The sequence below is a fragment of the Balaenoptera physalus genome (genome assembly GCF_965194825.1).
Source record: "Balaenoptera physalus genome assembly, chromosome: 2".
Lineage (NCBI taxonomy): Eukaryota > Metazoa > Chordata > Mammalia > Artiodactyla > Balaenopteridae > Balaenoptera > Balaenoptera physalus.
In genome coordinates this window covers 108,091,282-108,117,066 of record NC_138883.1, presented here as the reverse complement: position 1 = coordinate 108,117,066, position 25,785 = coordinate 108,091,282, and the positions used below count along the sequence as shown (strand labels likewise).

Sequence of the window (25,785 nt, the reverse complement as noted above, 5' to 3'; positions counted from 1 at the left end):
CCCTGTAAGTCATCTGATAAAGGTCAGTGTTTTTGGTTTGCGATATAATGTAGATACCATAAAATTCAACACTTTACAATGTAAATTTCAGTGGTTTTTAGTATATTCACAACGTTGTACAACCACTACTACTATCTAATCTCAGACAATTTTCATCTCTCCAGAAAGAAACTCCATACTCATTAGCATTCACTCCCCATTTCTTCCTCCTCCCAGCTCCTGGCAACCACTACAGACTTTCTATCTCCTTGGATTTGCCTGCTCTGGACATTTTATATAAATGGGATCATACAATACGTGGCCTATTGTGTCTGGCTTCCTTCACTAGCATAATGTATATCATGGCCATTCATGCATGTATCAGTATTTTATTCCCTTTTTGACTGAATAATATTCTGTTGTAAGAATATACATTTTGGACTTCCCTGGTAGCACAGTGGTTAAGAATCTGCCTGCCAATGCAAGGGACACGGGTTCAAGCCCTGGTCTGGGAAGATCCCACATGCTGCGGAGCAACTAAGCCCGTGCGCCACAACTACTGAGCCTGCGCTCTACAGCCCGCGCACCTAGAGCCTGTGCTCTGCAACAAGAGAAGCCACTGCAAGGAGAAGCCCGCGCACCGCAACAAGAGTAGCCTCTGCTCGCCGCCACTAGAGAAAGCCCACGTGCAGCAATGAAGACCCAACGCAGCCAAAAACAAAAAACAAAAAAACTATTTAGAAAAAATATATATATATATGTAAATTTTATCTATTAATCAGTTGATGGACATTTGGGTTGTCTTCACTTTTTGGCTACTATAAATAATGCTGCTGTGAACTTATGTGTACACATTTTTGTGTAGACATGTTTTAAACTCTCTTGGGTATAGACTTAGGAGTGGAATTGCTACGTCATACAGTAACTCTGTATTTAGCTTTTTGAGGAACTGCCTGTTTTCCAAAGCAGCTGCACTATTTTACATTCCTACTAGCAATGCACAAGCATTCCAATTTCCTACATCCTTGCCATACTTGCTATTGTCTATTTTTTTGATTGTAGCCATCTTAGTGTGTGTGAAGAGTTATCTCATTAGGGTTTGATGTGTATTTCCCTGATGACTAATGATGTTGACCATATATATTTTTTTAAACATCTTTATTGAAGTATAATTGTTTCACAATGGTGTGTTAGTTTCTGCTTTATAACAAAGTGAATCAGCTACACATATACACACGTTCCCATATCTCCTCCCTCCCGCATCTCCCTCCCTCCCCCTGTTGACCATATTTAAATGTGCTTATTGGCTATTTGTATATCTTCTTTGGAGAAATGTCTATTCAGATCCTTTGCCCATTGTTAACTGGGTTGCCTTTTTATTTTTGAGTTGTAAGAGTTCTTACGTATTTTAGATACAAATCCCTCATATATACGGTTTGCAAATATTTTCTCCCATTCTGTAGGTTGTCTTTTCACCTTTTGTCCTTAGAAACACAAACATTTTAAATTTTTATGAAGTCTGATTTATCTAATTAGATATGGAAAACAGTATGGAGTTTCCTTAAAAAGCTAAAAATAAGAGTTACCATTTGACCCAACAATCCCACTCCTGGGCATATATCGATTATCTGGAGAAAACCATAATTCGAAAGGATATGTGTACCCCAATATTCATAGCAGACCTATACCAGGTTGACTGTTATTTTCTTACCTAGCAAAACCTCACCTTAGAAAAAAATTTGGGAGACTAGTCCTGTCAGATTTAGTTAAAAGCCTACATTTTAAATTTTTCTTAGGGAAGCAGGTTTAGTTTCGATTATTCTACAGGAACAGAATATTGGAGCTGCCACTGCCTTCTGGACCCAGAGCTCAGGAGACACCAGCTTCAGCCCGGGTCGATATTTTGTGTTTGTATTCTTAAGTCCATGAGTGTCTTTTTCATTTTTTCATTTCACATTTTTTTTTAAACAGTATTTTTTTTCTTTAATCCTCTTGGGCTTTGCTTTTTTTTTTTTTATAAATTTATTTATTTATTTATTTATTTTTGGCTGTGCTGGGTCTTCGTTTCTGTGCGAGGGCTTTCTCCAGTTGCGGCGAGCGGGGGCCACTCTTCATCGCGGTGCGCGGGCCTCTCACTATCGCAGCCTCTCCTGTTGCGGAGCACAGGCTCCAGACGCGCAGGCTCAGTAGTTGTGGCTCATGGGCCTAGCTGCTCTGCGGCATGTGGGATCTTCCCAGACCAGGGCTCGAACCCGTGTCCCCTGCATTGGCAGGCAGATTCTCAACCACTGCGCCACCAGGAAAGCCCCTCATTTCACATTTTATATATCATGCCATGTATATAAGAGAGGGGGTGTGTAAAAGCATGACTCTACTGTGCCATCTTTGTTTTGTCTTTAATTTGCATATTAATAACAAAAGTTGTGTATTTTTCTTTATTTGCAGCCAGATTTACTAATTAAAATCCCAATACATGTTTTTTTTTATTCATTTTATGTGACTTAACCTTTTTTTTTTTTGCTAAGCACTCCATCTTATAAAATTGCATGCCACTAACTGTCCTTTTATTGGGTCCGTAAATTTTTAGAGATGCTTTTTTTATGGGAAGACAAGATAGTTTTAGAACAGGCTTTTGAGTCAGATATGCCTGGATTTGAAATGAGTTCTAATGGTTAATGCTTGTGTGACTTTGGGCAAAATAAGTACAATAATTTCTACTTAATCGGGTTGTTTTGAAGATAACATATATAAAGTGCTTAGCACAATGCCTGACACATAGTAAGTACTATGTTAATAGTATTCTTTTAAATAAAAAAGGATCCTGTGTATTCAAAATCAAGCACTTTCAAGTTCTGTTTTTTTCTTCCAAATTATTTACCCACTTCATTACCACACTGGAGCATAGCATAGCTGTGTTAACTATTGCTGCAAAGGAAGTCACCCCAAAATTTAGTGGCTTAAAATAATGATGACATTCTTTTTCATGATTCTGTGGGTTGGTCTTACCTGGGCTCACTCATGCATGGAGGCTCAACTGGACTGGAAGGTCCAAGATGGCTTCAGTCACATGTCTTGTACTGGCCGTCAGCTGGGTTATCCAGTAAGGTAGTCTGGTTTCCTTACGTGGCTGTCTTGGGGGCAGTGTTCTTGGAGGGTGAAGATGGAAGTTTGATGGTCTCTTGAAGCCTAAGCGTTGGAACTTGTGCAACATCATTTCCACCACGTTCCCTGGGTCAAAGCAAGTCACAAGGCCACCTCAGGTTCAAGGGAGTGGAGAAACAGACACCACCTTTGGTTGAGAAGAGAGGCAAAATCACATTGCAAAGGAGCATGCACAATGGAATGGGAGGAATTTGTGGCTATTAAAATTTTTACCACATGTTGGGAGAACTCCAATATTTATCACGGTTATTCATTCTCCAACCCATGAACATGTCCACAGTCAATTCTTAAAGAAATGCTTTATTCATTTCCCTATTCTGGATGAGCACAGAATATAAGTGGGAAATTTACATTAGAGGAAATCCAGATGGCCAATGAACGTATGAAAATAGGTCTAACTTCACTAACAATAGGTAAATGCAAGTAAAAACAACCAGATACCATCTCCCATCCATTGCATAGTCAAATATTGAAAGTCAGTGTTGTCATATAAACAACAGAATTAGGTTCAACCATATAAAATTGTTTATATTCATGCATTTTTGATGTAGAAAAACTGCAATTTCATATGGTCAAAGGATGTTCCTTATAGCACCGCATATAATAGTAAAAAAAAAAATCCATCAATAAGAAAATGGATAGTATAATGTGATATAGTCATACAGTGTAATATTTCATAGCAGTTAAAATAAACTGAATTTATATTTCCCAACTTGACCAGATCACAAAACAATGTTAAATTTAAAAGGAGAGTGTAGAAAACATCTATACTATGGTGCTATTTGTGTAAATGTAAATAATACAATTTAATACTATATCAGATATGAACATATATACTTGGCTGTGAAAGTATTAAATAAGGGACTGGAAGGATATACCCCAACTCCTGACAGCAGATTCCTGCAGGGCAAAAGGAGTGGGACTCTGGGTGGTGGTTCTAGGGCTCTTCAGCTTTATCTATTATGTTTTATCTATTAGTATTTTTTTAAATATTTATTTATTTGGTTGCACCGGGTCTTAGTTGCAGCACATGGGCTCCTTAGCTGTGGCATGCGAACTCTTAGTTGTGGCACGCATGTGGGATCTAGCTCCTGGACCAGGACACGGAGTCTTAACCACTGCGCCACCAGGGAAGTCCCTAGTATTTTTTAAATGAAGAAAATTTGACTAAATGTTAACATTTTAAATTCTGGGTATTGGGATTATATGGGTATTTGCCATGTGAACCTTTTGTGCTTTCTAGTATTTTTTTTTTTTTCCACAAAATAAAACATCAATTAGCTATTCTGGTATCCTCTAAGGAACAGAACTCAGACTATTTGAACCTGAATCAATAGCAAATATCTTAACAATATAATTCTTTAAGCCTATAGTTGTGAAAATGTAGCTGTAAAATCCTAAAAGGTTACAAGGTTATTATTCTATAAAAGTAATCTTTTTTCTTTATAAAATGCTACAATGAACTCTAACCCATCTACCTTTTTTCTATTAAAAACTACAAAGGCATATTTCCAGAATCTCAGCTTTTACATCTGGGGTAGAATTTTAAAATTTTGTATTCTGTGATAGGAAGGTAAAGCAAATCATTTGTTGCCAATAACCACCTTGACAAGTTGTAAATTTCAGAAAAAAAAGAAAGAACAAAAACACAAGAAAGTTGTGTCAAGTTCTCTTGCGTTCTTTTCCCTAATACTAAGGATCAGCCGCACCGGAATTACCACCTTGGAAGATGTGGAAATGTATCAATGCTGTTTCTAACAATATTAAGTAAGAAAATAAGTTATCATAGCAAATAGGAATTCCATCTGGGGTCTGTGAACCCCTGGATGTTTGTACATTGGTTCATTTTCTGAGAAGATTCCCAGCTCTTCTCCGAGCTTCAACAAGAATTCTAAAAAGTGAAAAACCAGTCTAAAGCAAGTACCCTGCTCGTAATGCACATTCACTAACTTCACAGGGCTCTTCACACTTTGTGGCTCTTCCCGCACAAACAGTTCAGTCACGCTGCACTTCTCCCGGACACCCAGACAATGCTCTTTCCTCCTCTCCCAATGTAAATGTCACCTCCTTGGCAGCTCCAAGCAGTTCGCTCTGTGGTCTGTGCTAAGGTTCAAAGCTCACATTGATATCACATGATCAAACTAAAAACATGTATCTGCCAATATCAGAAATATTTTTTAAAATTGCCATTAATTTGATTTGCTTTTAGTCACAGTATTTAATGTTTAAAATTTAGAAGAACACTAAAGGAAGACATTTTATATTTATCAAAGACAGCATGGATTGAAAAATTTGACAAATATGAATAGAAGACCTAGAGGTCAGAAGCCTGAAAAAAATAAGGAGATGAAATGCATCTGTTGTAGGGAGCTGCTTTCTCTGTACTTTGACCCCTCAGAAATATCCATCTACTTACCTTCACAGATCAAAGTGGAGTGAAGAAACAGGCTGAGAGCTCAGAACTATAGAAAAGCTCTCTTTTATTACACTGTATTAAAACTTTGATTTCTTTTTGAATTTTCCTGAATTCAGTCTCCAATATTCGTCATCTATGGCTGTTACACAATATTTCCCAGTACATCAACACTACAATAAGCCATCCATGGAGCCAGTCTCCAAGATAGTTCCCAATGAACCCTATCTTCTGGTGTTTAGCCTTTGTGTAGCCTTCTCCTACACTGAATCAGGGTGGGTCTGTGTAACCAGTAGAATTTGGCATAGGTGATAGTGTATGACCTCCAAGGGTAGATTATGAAAGAGACTGTGGCTTTTGCCTTATTTCTCTCTTTAATCACTCAATCTGAGGGAAGCCATAGGACAGTCAAGCAGACCTATGGAGAAGTCCATGAAGTGAGACATTTGAGACCTGTTCCCAAAAGCCAGCAAGTAACAGAAGCCTCTTGCCTATAGCCACATGGGTGAACTATCTTGGAATGAGATCCTCTAGCCTCGGTCAAGCCTTCAGGTGACCGAAACTCCTGCTGACATCTTGCCTGCAGCCATAGGAGAGACCCTGAGCTAGAACTACTCAGCTAAACTGCTCCCAGAACTTAAGAAACAGAAAATTTGTGAGATGGGGTAGTTTGTTATGCAGCAATAGATAATTAATGCACATTATGCTAAATAAAAGAAGCTAGACACAGAAGGCCACATATTATATGATTCCACTTACATGAAACATCCATAATAGGCAAATCCAAAGAGACAGAGAGTAGATTGGTGGTTGCCAGGGCCCGGGAGTAGAGAGGAATGTAGAGCAAATGTTAATGGGTATAAGATTTCTTTTTTGGGTGAAGATGTTCTGGAATTGAATGGGTACACAATCTTGTGATTACACTAAAACCACTAAATTGTACACTTTAAAGGTTGAATTTTAAGGTATGTGAATTGTGAATTCTATCTGAAATACCTATTTTTTTACATTACAGACTTTGATACCTGGAAGTGGAGTGCAGCTGTAACAAACACATGAAACGTGGGGGTGAATTTGGAAGAGAACAGTGAACAGAAGTTGAAAGGACTTTGAAAAGAGCGTCAGTGAAAGCCTGAGGAACCCTGAAGAAACTGTTTAGAAGTATGGCGGCCTTTGAGGAGGCTGCAGGCGTGGACTTAAAGGAAAGTAAGGAAAAATGTTACTGGAAATTGGAGGAAAGAGGATTATTGTTCTCCAGTGGCAGAAAGTTTAGCAACACTGTTGCCTGCAAGACCACAGAAAGTAGAAAATATGCCTCATGAACCGGGTGAATTTAGCTGAGATTTCCAGACACAGTGCTGACTCTTGGCTTCTTCTTGTTGCTTATACTAAAAAGCAGAAGAGAGATAAGCTGAAGGAAGGACTACTAAACAAAAATGAATCAATAATTGATGGTTTGGAAAGTTCCCAGACTCCCCAGATGACAAAAGATGCTAAAATTAAGAAACAATTTCAAAGCAAAGATAAAATTTACGGCACTTCCAGGAAAAAAAACAGTCTAAAGACGAAGTTGAGGGTATGACTATAAAACCCTTTATGACTGTGGAAAGAACCAAGATGGTGCCTCGAAAGCTATTTAAACAATAGGCCTTAATAGAAACTTAACAGTGTTTTCTCCAATTGTCTCAGCAGAATTCCAAGTTAGAGAGGGATATATTTTGAAGAGATTTTTGGGTATGGCTTTTGTTTATTAGCATGAACCTCAATGAGATTAGCAAGAACCTCAATGGGACTCACAAAGTTTTTAAAAATTATATTAGCAGGAGGACTGTTAACTTAGACTGAAAGGAGAGTACAAAAGAGCCCTCTGGACCCTCAAACTTGTATAAGCAGAAAGCAGGCTGAGAAAGCCACTCAGATGCAAACACATATTGCCTTTCATGAAAAAAACAGTAACTCAGAGGGCAGAACTAAGAGCTCTGAGAACACAGCCAGGAGCCAAGAATTATTCTCAAGCCTTGAGTACTAATCAAGCAGCTGCCAACCTGTGTCTGGTTGGATGTGGGGAACAAAGAACATCTTCAGTTCACAGGTCTTAGGATCTGTGAGTGAATGAGCCATTTGGGAAGGATTTCCTCCAGGACCAGAGAAGTCTTTAGAAGACTACAACATCTTATCTGCAACCTCATTACAGGCCCTGGTGCCAGACCCACCCAGCCAATCTACTCCTGAATTCCTTAGCCTCAGAAACCATAGGATAATAAATGTGTGTTCTTTTAAGCTGCAATAGATAACTAATATACCATTTCTCATCATCTTGTTTCTGCTCTCATATTAAAAGAACAATATTATGTGGTTCCTGTGGAATGAGATTTTCTCTATATTACACATTTAAAAAGTACATTTTTATCAGAATATTTTATTTCAAGAATTAACACTTTTTTCAAAAAGTAAAAATATAGTTACTTCCCTGAGTATAAAGAATTCATCTTACAATAAAAGACAATTACAAAATTAAGCAATTAGAGGTACACAATTCTCTGCATTCAATTATCCTCTATTACAAATTTATTCTTTAAAATCTCATGTATTTGGGGACTTTAATGTTTCAAAAAAACAAACAAATAAAAACAAAACCGTAACGGCTCGTTTTGCACCTGTGATGTTAAGGCATGTCTGATCTGTCTTTATCAAATTCCAGAGAAATCTTTAAAGCAGTGTTGTTGAGGCCAACAGATTGCATGTTACATATGATAGAAACAACTATTCCTCTTGGGGGAAACTTGTTATTTATAGTTGCTGCATCCAGTTCTTCAGGAAGGACCAGTAGGACACTACTGGCACCCACTGCACCTCCAGTATGTGAGGCATAATGCCGTTGCTTCCTACAAGAACCATATGTTTGCTTCTTTTCCACAACACCCCATGCCATTGCATATTTACCCTCTCTATCCCAAGACATCTCTGTGTTAGGCACTGGTGTCCAAATCATAAGCATTGTTTCTGGTTTGAGATATCCAGGTAAAAGATTTTCATGTGAGTTCTTAAACAGCCCGACTTGGTAACCATACAGCATTGCATTCCCAAATTTCAGAAGGTCACCTACTGTAGACAGAAATCCACCACCAGCCCATTTATAGGAGTTATCCACGTAAGGTGTGTTGACAAGACGTCTCTTTTTATTGTAAACATAAAATCTAAAATGAAATAAGAATAGTCATTAAAAATTTGATAGTCTTTTATTGACTTTATACATGAAGATGAATAGGAAAACGTATACATGAGACAGATTGTATTTCACTGTAGTGAACATACTTTCTCAGAAGCTAACCACTAATTTTCAGTATGATTCAAATCAAATGAAACACAGATAACTAATTAAAGTGTAGAAAGTGGGTTGTTTTTTCCATTGGCAAGGCTTGCCCGTGCTAAGTGTATCAAACTTCTAATACCTGTAAAAACTGTACTGATTAGTACTACACATGATATATATTTTCCCCGTGCACATGCAGAAACACCTAATGTTTGGTAGACATTTTCAGTCCCTGGGCTCAATGATTCATGTGCCACATGTAAATTTTATAACTGAAAATGTACATATGGGGATGTTCAGAAATAAGGTTAATATTTGTAAGGAGACTATATCTCCTGGTTAAAAATACATAGATATACTGTGCATAATGATGTGATATGGTACTTTCTTGGTGTAGTGGAAGAAGCAGGAGTTAGCAAATCTCAGTTTGAATCCCAACTCTCACCCTTACTGGCTACGCTTATTTGACTTGATTAACAAACACTTATACCAGCGGTCCCCAACCTTTTTGGCACCAGGGACCGGTTTCATGGAAGACAATTTTTCCACGGACCAGGGTGGAGGGGGGATGGTTTCGGGATGATTCAAGCACATTACATTTATTGGGCAATTTATTTCTATTATGATTCCATTGTAATATATAATGAAATAATTATATGACTCACCATAATGCAGAATCAGTGGGAGCTCTGAGCATGTTTTCACTTGCCACTCACTGATAGGGCTTTGATATGAGTCTGCAAGCAGTTGCTTTATTATGGTCTCTGTGCAGTCAAACCCTCTGCTAATGATAATCTGTATTTGCAGCCACTCCCCAGTGCTAGCATCACCACCTCAGCTCCACCTCAGATCATCAGGCATTAGATTCTCATAAGGAGCACGCAACCTAGATCCCTCGCATGTGCAGTTCACAGTAGGGTTTGTGCTGCTATGAGAATCTAATGCCACTGCTGATCTGACAGAAGGCAGAGCTCAGGCTGTAATGCGAGCGATGGGGAGTGGCTGTAAATACAGATGAAGCTTCACTCGCTTGTCCGCCGCTCACCTCCTGCTGTGCGGCCCAGTTTCTAATAGGCCACAGACCAGTAACGGTCTGTGGTCCGGGGGTTGGGGACCCCTGACTTATACAGTTCTTACTATGTTCCAGGCATTGTTCTAAGAACTATATAAGTATGAACTAATTTATTCTTGTAACAATGTTAGGAGGTAGGTAATATTATAATTCCTATTTTACAGATGAGGAAACTGAGGCACAGAGAATATAAATAACTTGTCCAAAGCCACAGAGTTTTTAAGAGGCAGAGTTGGATTAAAATCCAGGCAGTCTGTTGCCTCTCTGCTTCCATCCTAATTTGTAAAATGGGGACAAAAACAGCTACTTTGCAGAGTTAGAAATAAATGTATAAAGCACTTTGCATATTTCTGATAGGTACTGAATAAATGGTAGCTGTTATTCATTCAAGCATTCAACAGTTACTGATGGAACACTCACTATGTGCCAGGCACTGTTTGGATGTTGGGATAAAGTGTAAACAAAAGAGAATAACCTCATGGGGTTTCCATTCTAATATGAGGAGACGGTACCATAAACATTAGGTACATGAAATGAAATCACAACATAAACAAAAAAAGGACACTTGGCTCATGAGCCTCCTTCCTTTCAAGTTTCATAATAAAATGGTGTTTTAGGGCTTCCCTGGTGGCACAGTGGTTAAGAATCCACCTGCCAATGCAGGGGACATGGGTTCGAGCCCTGGTCTGGGAAGATCCCACATGCCATGGAGCAAATAAGCCCGTGAGCCACAACTACTGAGCCTGTGCTCTAGGGCCCAGGAGCCACAACTACTGAGTCTGCGTGCCACAACTACTGAAGCCCGCGTGCCTAGAGCCTGTGCTCCACAACGAGAAGCCACTGCAATGAGAAGCCCGTGCACCGCAACGAAGAGTAGCCCTCACTCGCCACAACTAGAGAAAGCTGCGCGTAGCAATGAAGACTCAATGCAACCAAAAATAAATAATAAAATAAATAAATTAAAAAAAAAATGGTGTTCTTAGGTTTTCAGTTTGCTGACAGTCTCACCTGTAATGACCTTCATCTTCATCCTAACTTGGCTATTCATAAGCACTGTCAGACCTGAATCTCATCATCACTTTAAACTGTTTTATCACTAAGGTCTCAAACTCAGACATTTCTTCCTAGGACTATGACTTCCAGCCCTTCCCGCTCTCCAGATGAACCTGCTTTCTGCCCTCAATGGGACCTTCATCCATTCCCCTTGAGTCGTCCCAATTTTCCCAGGTCTTTTAGTTCCCAGTGGTTTCCCCTGATTTTCTCTTCTAGGCTGAACTACATCAGCCGTTTCAACTATTTCAGCTGTGGTCTCATTAGCACGTTTTTGAACTAACACTACACCAATCCATCAATCCTAAATAAATCTAGGTACCCCTTATCTATCAAGAACGGCTCCAGGAATTCATATAACAAAGCTGACTGGTATAAATTCATACTCTTGCTAAGGGTTTTCACTGCTGTTCTCAAATCCTTTTATTCTTTTCCTGGTTACTCCTTGGTATACTCTTCATAATACGTATTCCCAACCTCTTCCACCCTCAGTCCTCTACCCTATCTCAGGTCCAGTCATTTTACTGAGAAGATTGAGGCCATCCAAAGTGAGCTAGAAACTCCCATCTTTATTTTAAAATGCATTTACATCATCATCCAATCTTTAAAAAATTTCCTATTGTTTTTAAGAGGCATTTTTTTAGTTGTCAAAATTATTAGAGGGCTCTTACTGACATTTAGTGGATAGGGGCCCAAGGGTCCTAATGTCCCGTGGTGTATGGGAAAGTCCCACACAGTGGTGCATTCTCCTATATCCTGTGAGATCAACTATCCTACAAGATACCCATGTAAGTAAAGAATCTGTTTATAACTAGCTGAGCCTAGAACCCTCTCCATTTTATATGTAAATACGAAGTACTTTGTACTCTACAATGTATTTTTCTTGAATGTAACCACTGTGAAAACTGAAGATCACACTCTATTTTGCTCAAAACTTTAGCCAGAGTTAGCCACCAAGGACATGAGTTGAAGCACCAATGCAATAAACCTGTATTGGTCTGCATTTTGTTGACACATTTAAAGTAATTTTATGTATTAAGTTGCAGTTGACTTTATTATGTCTTCTCATGTTGTTTTGAGTAAACATTATCATATTGAGATATCTATTATTTATTATAAATTATAAATATTCCTTTTATTTCTTCTTTATATTTTAGAGTATTGAGTGTAGGTTATATGATCTCTTTCATTTCAGATATTACAGGAGGTGTTATAACATATTTGTTAAATTAAGGGGCAGTGGGTTTAAAGGCATTGATACTCATTGTCCAGTATAATTTAGCCCTTGCTTACCTATTTGACCTCATCACATACAACATCTTGCCTTACTTCTTTCATGCCAGACTTCTTTCCGTATTTGCAATAAGGCAAACTAGCTTTCCTTATTATTCGTGTTTCAACTCAACAAACATGGCCTAAAACCAATATATTTTAAATAGATCTCCCCACTAACATCCTCTCCCTCTATATCCCATCACCCTGTTCTATTTTCTTCTCATATCTGAGATTCTTAGTTTACGTACTTGTCTGTCTCTTCCCATAGAATGTAAGTTTCATAAAGGCACGAATCTTATCTACCTGGTTCATTGATGCTTCCCTTATCTAGAACAGTACTGGCCATCCACTAAGTACTTGTTAAATATGTTGAACACATGAAAGCATCATTTGTTGGCTAGTATTTAATGGAGACCCCTTGCAAGGCACTGGAGAGCAAAGAAAAACCATACACCCGTGGCTGCTCTCAAAGGGCTAACCGTCCAATAATCTTGTGGGACAGTTCTTAAATTTCAGAGCACCATATGAATCACCTGGAGATTTTGTTACAATGCAGATTCTGCTTCAGTACATCTGGGGAGGGCCCCAAATTCTGCAGTTCTAACAGGCTCCCACGTGATTCCAATATCGCTTTGAGTAACAGGTTGTGGGATGACTAGCAAGATGGACGTGAGGAATCCTGAGCACTAGTGAGAGCTAGCCTTGTTGAAATGGTTCCTCACTTTGCTGGGGAGCAAAATAGTTCAGTCTGACTGAAGCAGAGAGCTTTAAAAGGTGATGCCGGAGGAGTAGATATGGGACAGGGCACAGCTCACAAAGGACTTTCTGTGCCATGCTAGGAATTTTGACTCCTTCACCTTAGTTCACAAAATGCTCTAGTTTTCTATATCCTAAGGAAAAAAAAACTTTTCTTTTTTTTTTTTACCCTTGTTACAGCTTCCAGCTACCAGTCCTTTCACTCTCATTCATTGCCAAACTACATGAGACAGTCCGCACCTGCTGTTTCCATGCATTCACCCTCTCCATTCATTCAATTCCGTAAAATCTGGCTTCTGTTCCCCCATCTCTGCTAAACAGCTCTCTTGCGGGTTATCAAGATCTTCTAATTCCCTTTTTATGGTCCTCATCCTAACTGCCCCTGTAGCACTGTGACCCAGCACTTCGCTGAGACTCCCCGCAAGCCACTTTGCTCTGCGCTCTCTCTTCTCTCAATCCTATGATTCCCCATATCCCTCCAATCACCAGTGGTTCCAGTGTCCCAGGTCTTCTTTTATACAGAGATAACTACAAAACTGCAGCTGTACCACAAACTCTGTCCCAAATGTACCATCGGATTTTCTACTAGCATTAATAATTCTCAGATTTGTTTTCTTCTCAATGTTGTTTATCAGAATCAGCAGTGGGCCTCATCCCTCCCTTCAAAATTCATAACTCTGAAGGGATAGTGGGCATATATAATTTGAAAAAGGACTCCTCTTTCTTCTGTCAAGATTCTTATATGTCCCCCAAAAGTCCAAGTCATAATACTGGGTGAAGCAGGAGTGACCACAGGTATGTGCTCTGAAGGTTAAAAAAAAGAAAAAAGTCTACAGAGGATCTTAATATGCTCTCCTGAGAACCAATGATTTGATATGTGGTCTCCTCAGTTCTCAAAATGAACATGTCCAAAACTACTCTCTGCTGAACCTTCGTATATTTCTCCTCTCCATTAATACCCTTCTTGCCTCTCTTGCCCTCAAATCTCTCATATCCAATAATGATAAATCCTCATTCAACCTCAGCTTTCTGTCTGACCTTTCTCCCTCCTTCCATTCCTATGGCTACTCCTGTATTTTAGGTCCCCATTACTTTCTGCCTCAACTCTGATTATACTTGTATTCCCAGCCAATCAAATCTCAAAGAAGCCACATAACAGAATAACAAAAATACGTTTTCTCACTGAGAAATATATTTATTACAGTGAACTCTATTTTGGTTAATAATCAGCTTTGTGCAACTTTTAATAAAGCATTTCAAAGCACCTACATCAAGGCTGGAAATTAGGATGACTCAGTCACTCCTTTTTTCAAATATAAATATATGGAGAATTTTAGACTTTAATATAGAATTCTAAACTTTAAAAAGGTAAATTCAAGACTTTAATTCCTTTTCACAGAGGACAAATTAATGACTTCTCATGAAAATAATTCTGTTCAGCTGAAAGATAACTTTACTATTTCAAATTCTTAAGGAATTTCTGCACTAAAAAGAATGGAATTATAGACACAAGTTCTTAAGTTACTGGGACATCTTTGTAACTGAATAATTGATGGAATGATGCCAGATGACAAACAGCCTCTTCCTACTTATTTAAGAATCCCTAGTTTCTGCACAAGATTATATTATCAAAGAAATACACATCTACAAACTTATAAATTCAAAATAAATTTTTAAAAGCTTCTTAAATGCCTTTACAAACAATTATGCATCACTTTGTATTTTATTGCTATGAGAAGTTAAAAAAAACCACAGAATTTAAAATGCATATTATAAACACCAATCCCACTCTAACATTTAGCATTAACATGGACTGAACCTACTACTAGAGTCCATCAGCTAAAGGCATAAAAAAGAGCTTCATAAGGAACAATGCTTAATTTTAGAAGATACTCTAGAAAATAAAGATAATAAATAATAATTAAGATAATAAGAGAAGGTAAAGACCATATCTATACTGTCAAAATACAGCAAACCCTTCAGAAAACATTCATTTTATTTGATTTTGGTCCTATCCAATTATGAAAGAGATTTTTGTTGCAAGTATTGTGCCAAACACAGAGAAAATACGAACAGAGTCTAATAATAAGCTAATGCATTGACTAAGGAATTCCCCCATCAACAAACTGAGTGTCTTTCAGTGGCAAGAACATTCACTCCATTCCCCTGTGGTCTTTGCTTAAAGGGTTATTTAGTTTACTTGCCTATACAGAGTATACTTGAAATACAGAATCAATGTATTTATTTGCATATACAGAATCAATGTTCCTATTCTTCCATTTAAGAAACCCCAGTTTTATTCAGGACAACGGTGCACCCAGCTAAAAACTAATTTCTCTGCATTCCTTACAGCTGAATGTGGCCTGTTGTTAAAATTCTGGCCAAAGAAATGTAAGTAGTATTTTGGAGTGAGATTCTGGGGGAATACCTTAAACAGGTGACAGACACTGGGAGGCACTATTTTAAACACACACACATACATACAGAGAAATGATAAAGATGATAAATATTTACTCTTGGGATACAGTAACTCTAAAAAGCCTAAGTCAAGATAATGTAAACATATTTATGGTTATAACAAGGGGTCAGTAGACTAGATAACAAAGCTGCAAACTTTTGCTGGGAATTTTATTTCTTGTACAATGGTACCATAAAACAAATGAATAGAAACACATGCATTTACTAAATTTTACTTTAAGGTTTTTTTTTTTAAACACACATCTATGAAAAGATTTCTTTTACTCCCTGAACTTTTCCCCAAAGCTGGTGAAATAATTACTAAGCTCTTTTGAAATAATTACTACAAAAATAAAAAAAGAATCACAGAGTTGAGCTTTAGAGGCCCAAACAGATACTGTATCAAGTAAAATAAAAACAAAGCAAATGGACAGAACATTTTCCTTGGTAACATATTTCCTTCTTCTTTTAGTGTCCTATTTTATTTCTGCAGCCCATTTAATCTACCTAAAATGAATCACTTACCCCTTTAGCATTATCGGGCACAACTAAAACCTAAAGAAAAAACCCAGAGTTGACAGGAACCTTTAACAGTAGAAACAGAAACCCACTGCCTTTTTCAAAGAATGGGAGATAAAATGAAATTAACTCACCATCATATGCCATATTTTGATTTCTGTGCATCATAAATTAATCACTCATTAACAAAACAGCAAATGATAGCTGCCTTGCAGTCTGCACATTCATGGAGCCTTAATTTTCAGCTGAGAAAAGAGGCTCAATGATTCTCCCTTATATCTAAGTGTAGGCATTTGTTATCAAATGCCTAGATTTGAATCAAAATAAGGTCATGCGTCTATGCCATCTTTATTAAAGAATCTTTTCTAGATTCAACTGACAACTTCAGGTATTTGTCATTTTTTCTTATGCTTTCCAGTAGAATATAATGTTGGACCTAAAAATAATAAACACTGTCTGAAGTGGTTGAAAACTACAGGCCATTTCCATCATTACAAAGTCTACAAATAACAAATGCTGGAGAGGGTGTGGAGAATAGGGAACCCTCCTACACTGTTGCTTGGGAATGTAACTTGGTGCAGCCACTATGGAAAACAGTATGGAGGTTCCTCAAAAAACTAAAAATAGAGTTAGCATGTGACCCAGCAATCCCACTCCTGGGCATATACCTGGATAAAACTGTAATTCAAAAAGATATATGCACACCTATGTTCATAGCAGCACTATTCACAATAGCCAAGACACGGAAACAATCCAAATGTCCATCAACAGATGAATAAAGAAGATGTGGTACATATATACAATGAAATACTACTCAGCTATAAAAAAAGAATGAAATAATGCCATTTGCAGCAACATGGATGCAACTAGAGATTATCATACTAAGTGAAGTAAGTCAGAAAGAGAAAGACAAATACCATACGGTATCACTTATATGTGGAATCTAAAATATGGCACAAATGAACCTATCTACAAAACAGAAACAGACTCACAGACATAGAGAACAGACTTGTGGTTGCCAAGAGTGGTGAGGAAGGGAGAGGGATGGACTGGGAGTTTGGGGTTACTTGATGCAAACTATTACATTTAGAATGGATAAACAGCAAGGTCTCACTGTATAGCACAGGGGACTGTATCCATAATCTCCTGGGATAAAACATAATGGAAAAGAATATAAAAAAAGAGTGTATATATGTGTATAACTGAGTCTCTTTGCTATACAGCAGAAATTAGCACAACATTGTAAATCAACTACACTTCAATAAAAAAAAAAGAGAGAGAATAAAAAAGAAAAAAACTACAGGGACTTCCCTGGCGGAGCAGTGGTTAAGACTCCGTGCTGCCAATGCAGGGGGCTCGGGTTTGATCCCTGGTCAGGGAACTAGATCCCACATGCACGCTGCAACTAAGAGTTCGCATGCCACAACTAAGGAGCCTGTGAGCCACAAGTAAGGAGCCCGCAAGCTGCAACTAAGGAGCCCGCCTGCCACAACTAAGATGCAGCTCAACCAAATAAATAAATAAATATTAAAAAAAAACCCCAAACAAAAAAACTACAGGCCATTTAAAAATTAAAATTCATTGCTTGCTGCTAACCTAATTTCTTTTAGGTTCAAAAAAACTTTCAGGCTGATTTGCAATGCATATTTGATCCTTTTGAATAAGCTGGTAATTTAAAAATGGTAATTTAACTAAATACAACAGAAAATTGAACAAAACTAGTATGGGGATAGGAAGATAAAGCTAAAAAATCTACCATTTCATCTAGTCAAGTACCATTAAGCCATTTGTAAAGCATGTTCTCTAATGGAAACATAAAAAGTAAAAGTAACAGCTGATTTAAACACAGTTAAATGTGTTGTTACCTTTCTAACAAACCAAATAATAAGAGTAAAATGGAAAAGAAAACACCATAATCGTAAAACTCATGTTAGTCTTTAGTCCCCAAATTCTCTTCCTATGCCTTTTTTACAAATTACTTGTAAAAATTATGATAAAATTTTAGTTTGATATATTTCAATAAAATGATTTTCAAACTTTTACAGTGGAGAAACCTGGTATATACCACCTCAACAAAGTGATTAAAATTACCATCACCAGTAATGGAACAAATTGAACTCACGTGACTTCTGAGAGACTTGACGACTAAACGTAATGTGTGAGCTTATATTAGACCCTGCACCAGAAAAAAAGTTTTTTTCCTTTTGTTATAAAGGACATTATTGGGACAACTGGCAAAATTTGAATAAGGTTTGTAGATTTGATATGAACCTTGTGTTGATATTAATTTCCTGGATGTCCTTATTTTTAGAAAATACACATTTAAGTATTTATGGGTACCATTTAAGTATAAGGGGTACCATGTCTGCAACTGATTTCCAAATGGCTGAGAAAAAAATAACAGAGACTGACAGATAAAGCAATGTGGTAAAATGATTAACATGTGGGGAATCTGGTTGAAGCATATATGAAAATTCTTTGTACTAGTTCGTGTAACTTTTCTATAAGTATGAGATAATTTCAAAATTAAAAAAACAATTAAAAAAATAAAAGGTAAATAAAGCGTTAACGAAAACATAAAAAAAGGGATGATGGAAGAGCAAATTATAGATGCCCATGATGGGTGCAATTTTGGTTTAATTATTCATGTGCTTAAATTATTATTGCTATCTTTCACCTAAGGATCTTGGGGTACTTCAAATATATGTGTATTTGAAAAATAAAATATATTTTATTTTCCTTACATTATTGGTGGAAAAACAGACATGTAGAAAAGCTCCCAAAATGTGGCAAGTTGATTTTGGAATGGAGACAAGCAAAATGTGACTTTAAATTGATAACATTGTAAAGATGCAATACAGCTAGACACACCAGAAGGTATTCATTTACCTTGCTCTATTGTAAATCACTGGCTCATTTTCTTCCTGCACAGTTGTCAGCATATCCAAGTCATGGAATATTTTCTGCATATAGTCCAAATATTTATATCCTGAAGCTCTTTCTACTATGGCTGCCAATAGGGTATAGCCAAAAGTTGAATACAAAAACTGACTACCTTGAGACATCATTTTAAGGGGGAAAAAAAAGAAAATGCTTCATTATTATTTAAAAACATGTAAAATATTTTCCCACTGAAAACTGGCATATCTTTAAAACTGGAATATTTTACTTTAGCATTTAGGTAAAGATCATGGATGATATATTAACAAATTTAGTCAACTTTGCAATGGCCCTGCTTATTCCATGTCTCTAACACAAGAATAAAATGATGATCCATACACTTATCAGTTTTTTTGTTGGTTTTTTGGTTTTTTCTGGCTGCACTGCGCGGCCTGTGGGATCTTAGTTCCCCAACCAGGGATGAACCCTGTGCCCCCTGCCATGGAAGCACAGAGCCCTAACCACTGGACCACCAGGGAATTCCCACAATCAAGTTTTAAAATGAAAATGGAATACAAGTACATAAACCTGCAATAAATTTAAAGATAAAGTGGTTTCAGTAGGCATCATATCAAAAAATATACAGAGAAAGTTATTTTTATAGGTCAGCTTTTTGGGAAATAAAATTTAGTTGATGCATACTAATTTCTTTAAGAAATGAAAGCACAAAAGAAGTTGAACAATTTAAATACTAAGTTAAATACTAATGAAATACTAAAATATTAGCAATACTTTATCATGCCAACTTCGGTTTAGATTTTATTTGGAGAATTATTCCAATATTTAATTTTTTCCATGAATATCTTGATACTGAGAATCCTCTAAATGTCTAGGTAGCCTCCAATGAAGCTAAATCAAACAACTAACTGCCTGGATGCTAGGCTTTGTTAAGAACTACAGACAAAAAAGCAAACATCTGACAACAAAACCCATGCCATAATCATCAACCACACTGAATGCACTCAGGATGGTATCACTTTGCATTTTCTGAAAATTAATACTTCAGTAATGATGACTTTGTAAAAAGAAGAAATTAACACTCACCAGGTTTAAAGAACAAAGGGTCATTTTTAAATAATCTTAGGGATTCAATTGAATTTTCAAATTTTTCTTTCAAATATAATTCGCCTTGTTCAAAATCATTCTTTCTCTTGCAAGGTTTTGAATTGCGGCCTTTGGCTTCATTATCTTGCTCTATCTTAGCTTTAGCAAAGTCATTCTTTTCATTACTTTTGCCTCCTTTTTCTTTTAACTCTTTTTCTTGGTCAGATTCCATCGTCCCTTTCATCATCTTTAAGGCTTTATAAGCTTTCTCTTCTTTCACCTTTTTCATGTCCTTTTCATAATGACGAATTCCACTTAAGTGGGAAATCAATAATCTTGTTGTGACAGAAACCTAATTGTAAAAACATGAAAATTTAATTACAATATGAAACTGCGTAATAAAAAGTTAGTAGCCCTGGAATAATGTTTCAGCAATATTTTCCATTTTAAACTGCTGCTAGAATAATGTGTCCTGTACACACCTTTAGCCTCAAACTTCAGAAAAATACCCACTCGGTTATTATCTGGATAAAACAAAACTTTAATCCATTAACAATAATTAAAAACAAACTAAAGAATCCTATGAAAGCTTTTAAACCACTTAAATGTCATTAGAAAAATGAACTGCGAGATTTATTACCTTTTCACCTTCATATTCTTTTTCTGGGAATTCAGGAACATAATGTTGTACTGGAATATCAAGATCCAGTTTCCCTGCTTCCCACAGTTTGGCAATAGCAACCATGGTGAGGCTTTTGCTGATACTGGCAATTCTCATAACTGTCTCTGGCTTGCATGGTACACGATTCTCAACATCAGCATAACCTAAACCTTTGGGAAAAAAAGCAAAAAGTCACTATTAATAGGCTTCATGGTCAAAGGAGTCTTCAAAAACTGTAATAATACTATCTTAAAACATTCTATGTGTTTATCTAAAGGAAAAGATATTCCACTTGTATAAATTAATTAAAACTCAATATATAAGGGATGAGTCTTAGCAATACTGACAACAGTAAGCCTAACAATTTAACCTTATAACTAAACTGAAATTGTACCCTGTACACAACAGTAATTTTGTGATTCAGTTACTAATGTTTCTTAGCTTATCTAAACAATTTGGTTATTCCACATTTTAAATAAGTTAACTCTACATTCTTTAAAGAAAATATCATTGTTCTTCAGATTACATTTATTCTTGATTTTTCAGTGAGTTTCTACTAAATTCCTTAAAATAACCAATAAAAACAAATGTGAAAAGATGCCCTGCAAACCCAATCTAGTTAATCATCAATTTAATTCAGCGCAAGTCAGAAGAAAAACAATGTACTACTAATTTAAAGCTCCTTCTAGAAAATATTTTAAGTTTGGTTTCATCTTCTACAGGATAAAGATGTGGAAAACTGAGACACAATGAACTGAGATCTGAAAAGAACGAAAAGGCATAAAATAATTATTTTCACCTGTAAATGCAGATTATGCTGAAAAATATCTGCATAAAAACAAAGCCCTCACCTATAGAGCTGACTTTTATATAATTTTGGATTACAATATCTGTCATAAATGTTGATCGGGGTACACTTAAACTTGAAGGAAGAATCATTTTTCTTTAAATTCAAAACCTTACTGCTCCTATCAACTTCTAAAGGTACTACCTAAAAACCTGCTGTGATGAGTTGGACCAATTTGTGTGCAATGAAAAAGTAAATCAAATTATAAAATGCTTTGATAAAAGTATCATAAAATGATTATAAGTCTCTCTTCCAAAACTGCTAGCTTTTCGTTTGAAAAAATAGCTGACACCTCTGCATAGGTAAAAACAAAAAAAAAACTAATAAAGTAGATTGTAAGCTCATTAAGGACAAGGAATCATGTGTATCCCCTGTTCTTAGTACAGTGCATTTTACAGAATGGGGGACTCAGTAAATTGTTGACTGAACTAAAAAAGAAAAACATTAAATTCTGACGTTTTATCTAGTCATAAGGGTTATCTACAAATGTGCAGTTAACAGACCGTTCTATACACCACTTTGAGAATACAACAAACCATCTTTAAGACTTCAGTTTACTCATCAGAGTCACACTTTAAACCCTGCTGTTTATAGAAAGTCCAATTCTTTAGTCTGTTAGTTTTCTCTACAGTATCAGTATGTATGGTTTTATGAAAACTGAACAGCACTTCATGGGATTCACGCCAAACAGTAACACATCAAGATTTCATTCACCGACTGGCACAAAACAAGCCAATAAATAAAACTATTCTGAGCCCACCTTCTGACCAGACTTCTTTTCCATCTACAGAGACTCCAACCACAATGCCCGGTGCGCCCACCTCATCCTAAGAGCCAAGGGGAAAGAACAGTTCAAAGACAGGCCGAAATCCCTCGCACGTCCGCCAGCGCCTTCCTCCGGTGGGGCTTCCCTCGGCCCGAGCCCCGCCCACCTCGGCTCGGGCCCCGCCCACCTCGGCTCGGCCAGCCGGGAGTTAACCGTGAGGGGTGTGCCCACTGGGAGCACTCAGGGGAAGGGGCGGTCCCTGAGGCGGGCCGTGACCTCCGCCCCGACTTGGGCAACCCCTCGAGAGCATCTGACCGTGGCCGGGAGGTCGGGAAACGGGAAGTCTTTCTCGGAAGCCGACCGCGGGCATCCAGCCGCCCGGGGTGGCGTCCGCTCGCCCCGAGAGATGACCACCAAACGGCCTCATGCTGGGGTGACGCCGGGGGTGGGGCGCCGGGTTCCCGGCCGCCTACGCCCCCCGTAGCCGCACCTTGATCCTGTGCAGGAGATCGCGGCTGCGGTCGATGGCTCTGGCAAAGCGCCTGGAGTGCGGCGGCGTCGGGGTCTGCAGAGACCACTGGGCGAGGGGCTGCTCCTGCGGCGGCAGCGGCTCGGCCTGAGGCGGCGTCTCGGGGTCTGGGGCCGCGGTGGGCGGCGCGGGGGACGCACCCCTCAGCCCGCCGGCCAGCTTCACCCCGAGCGCCAGCCCCAGACCCAGCCCGAGGCCCCCGACCCAGACGGGGCCGAGCGGCGGCAGCCTGGCACGCTGGTGAGCTGCGCGCCGCCCGCAGCCCCAGGCGCAGCTCCCGTGGGTCGCGGCCCGGGTTGTCACGGCTGACAGGAGCCGGTACATGGCGTCTCTGGCGAGCCGGCAGCTTCAGAGCTCGCGCAGGCCTGGCGGGCGGCAGAGGTGCGGGGAAGGGAGGGGAGGAGGGGAGGGGGCGGTGACTGCGCTCAGGCCCTAGCAGTCGAGGCCCGATGGCTGGAGCGCCAATCGCATCGAGTCCTTCCTCTTTTCCTTTTTCTCTTTGCCTCGTCTCTTTCTTGATATTTCTTCATCTTTCTCCCCCGCCCCCCACTTTTCCTTCTCTGCCTCCCCTTAGATCAAGTGTCACCTCCTCAGAGAAGCCTTCCTAGTCCCCGTCCCCATGGGAGCTCTCGCCACACCTAGACCCCCAGTGCGCACGCCTCCTTAATAACACTTAACACTTATGTTTCACTGAACTAATCTGATTTCTTACCAGACTGTGACCCTTTGCAGAGCCTTGACTTTTACTTTTGGATCTTCATCTCCTGCAACAGCGCTTGGCACACAGCAGCCGCTCAGCAGGCGTCTCCTTTTCCCCCAGGACCCGCTTTTCTCTCTCTTAACTGTCTGCAGTCTTTGTCTCTTTTGGGCTCCTTCCATTTCTCTGAGGCCCTTTAAAATCTTACTTCTCAAAGTCTAGCTCCACACCACATCAAACATATCGTTATATCTACGCCTCATATTTTTAAAAAACTTTGTTGTTGTTGTAAAAAAAGAAAGTTGTAAATAAAATCTGCAGACTTCTCTGGCGGCGCAGTGGTTAAGCATCCGCCTGCCAACGCAGGGGACACAGGTTCGAGCCCTGGTCCGGGAAGATCCCACATGCCTCAGAGCAACTAAGCCCGTGCGCCACAACTACTGAGCCTGCGCTCTAGAGCCTGCAAGCCACAGCTGCTGAGTCCACGTGCTACAACTACTGAGCCTGAGCACCTAGAACCCGTGCTCCACAACAAAGAGAAGCCTCCGCGGTGAGAAGCCCGCGCACCGCAAGGAAGAGCGGCCCCCGCTCGCAGCAATTAGAGAAAGCCCTCGCGCAGCAACGAAGATGCAATGCAGCCAAAAAAAAAAAGAAAAAAAGAATAAAAAATAAAATAAAATTTGCACTTAAAACTTTTAATCCAAAAGTAAATCATATAATTTAGTTAGCTATGATTTCTGACAGCTGTAGATGATCAGAGGTTCTTATGAAATAAGAAACCTAACCTCAAATTATCAATACTACAAAATGTAAAATGTGTATAATCCTAATTGAACCGTTAATTATGTTAATTTTGAAGATAAACATCCATTCCAATTTTTACAATTTTCTCTTTATACTTCGGGATATATAATTATTTTTTATATATTACATATAATATTATATATACTATCTACTTTAAATTTTATTATTTTTTAAATTAAAAATATTTTAAATATTAAATAAAATTATTTAAATAAATAATAAATGTATATTTCCCAAAGATTTTTGAAAGCCTGTAAGCCTTAGTACTGGGACAATATACCCAATGTATAAAATGAGTCTGTCTTTCCTTACAGGTGGAATTTGTAGAGAGAGAATTCTCAGACTTGAATTGACAAGCTATTGTCAAGAGAAAAAGGCATAAACATCTTGAGCTACTGTTTAAGGAAAACGCAATAACAGTAACCACATCTAGTCAGAAGATACTGGGGCTAAATAATTATAAAGTGGTGGGCTGTTCATAAAGCCTACAACCCTGAAGAGATCAGTGTATCTTAGGACCCAGAGGGTTTGGCAGTGAAACTCACTGAGGTTCCTGGAGCACCACCTGCTGTTAGAGTGGACAGGTGCAGCCTGTCAAGATGGTATTGGAGGTTCCCATCATAGGGGCCCCCACTATTCCAAGCACATGTCAGTGAGAGAAAAAAATATAAAGAGAAGAATGTAAAAGACATAGCCAGTGGTGGTTACAATAAATTCTCACTTTATCATTCTTTTAAAAACTATACATATATGTTTTATGCACTCTTCTGTACCTCTCCTTGGATCAGAAATGGAACAGAAGCAGAGAGCCATAGAGCAAAAGCCAAAGTCCTGATGGACTTCTTCCACTTTAGAAGCAGGTAGAGACCACACAAAGTATGGCTTCTGTGAAGGTAGTGAAGAATAGATGTTCTCCGTGAAAGCCAGGTGCCTAGGAGGCAACTTAACCAAGCAGCTGGCAGACACGTTGGCAGGATTTTTACTATCACTGTAAGGCAGAAGCCCAGAGCGCCGATATGTCAGCTGGCTCTGGACTGGGAGCCACAGAAACCAGGTAGAAGAAAAGTAAACCACAAGACAGGGAGAGGTGTGCAATGACAGAAAAAGAAAGGAAAAGGAGAGGAAGGCAAAGGAAGAAGGAAAGAAATTTTCCACTGAAAATAAACCTACCAACCAAATTTCTGAAACATATAAGGAAAATATTTCTAAAAAGACTGGCACCAAAATCAATAATCAAGAAGTGAAATCAAAAAAAAAAAAAAAAAAGAAGTGAAATCAGCTCAGACAAATGAACGCAGTAGAACAATCTACAGAAAAGAAAAGAAAAAGAAAAAAAAGGAAGAAAGAAAGGAAGAGAAAAATGGCCATTCCCTGGCTAAAAAAAGATGGATTAATAGAAAACAAAATAAACATGTTCTTTTCAAAGAATTCTCAAAGAGAGAAATGAATCATAATATTCACAAAACAAACAAGGAATTATGAAATAAGAATAAATGAAACA

At 38.4% G+C, this 25,785-nt stretch overlaps 1 protein-coding gene across 3 annotated transcripts; it reads right to left on the bottom strand.

The window, feature by feature from the left end:
- Window positions 1–1,678: 1,678 nt before the first annotated feature.
- On the bottom strand, window positions 1,679–25,508 carry LACTB (lactamase beta). Of its 3 annotated transcripts, none has more exons than XM_082446727.1 (6): window positions 22,745–25,503; window positions 22,249–22,315; window positions 20,621–20,811; window positions 19,981–20,332; window positions 18,886–19,051; window positions 1,679–8,751 (listed from the first exon to the last, which is right to left on the bottom strand). In XM_082446727.1, exons 1-6 carry the CDS (start codon window positions 23,105–23,107, stop codon window positions 8,220–8,222), a joined length of 1,671 nt encoding a protein of 556 aa, XP_082302853.1. In that variant the 5' UTR covers window positions 23,108–25,503; the 3' UTR covers window positions 1,679–8,219. The 3 variants fall into 3 exon arrangements, 2 of the variants coding, with proteins under 2 accessions (XP_082302853.1, XP_082302854.1); XR_014258886.1 differs by having other exon boundaries at window positions 8,613–8,751; window positions 18,886–19,047; window positions 22,745–25,508; XM_082446728.1 differs by lacking the exon at window positions 18,886–19,051 and having other exon boundaries at window positions 8,513–8,751; window positions 22,745–25,508.
- Between the last annotated feature and the right edge of the window lie 277 nt (window positions 25,509–25,785).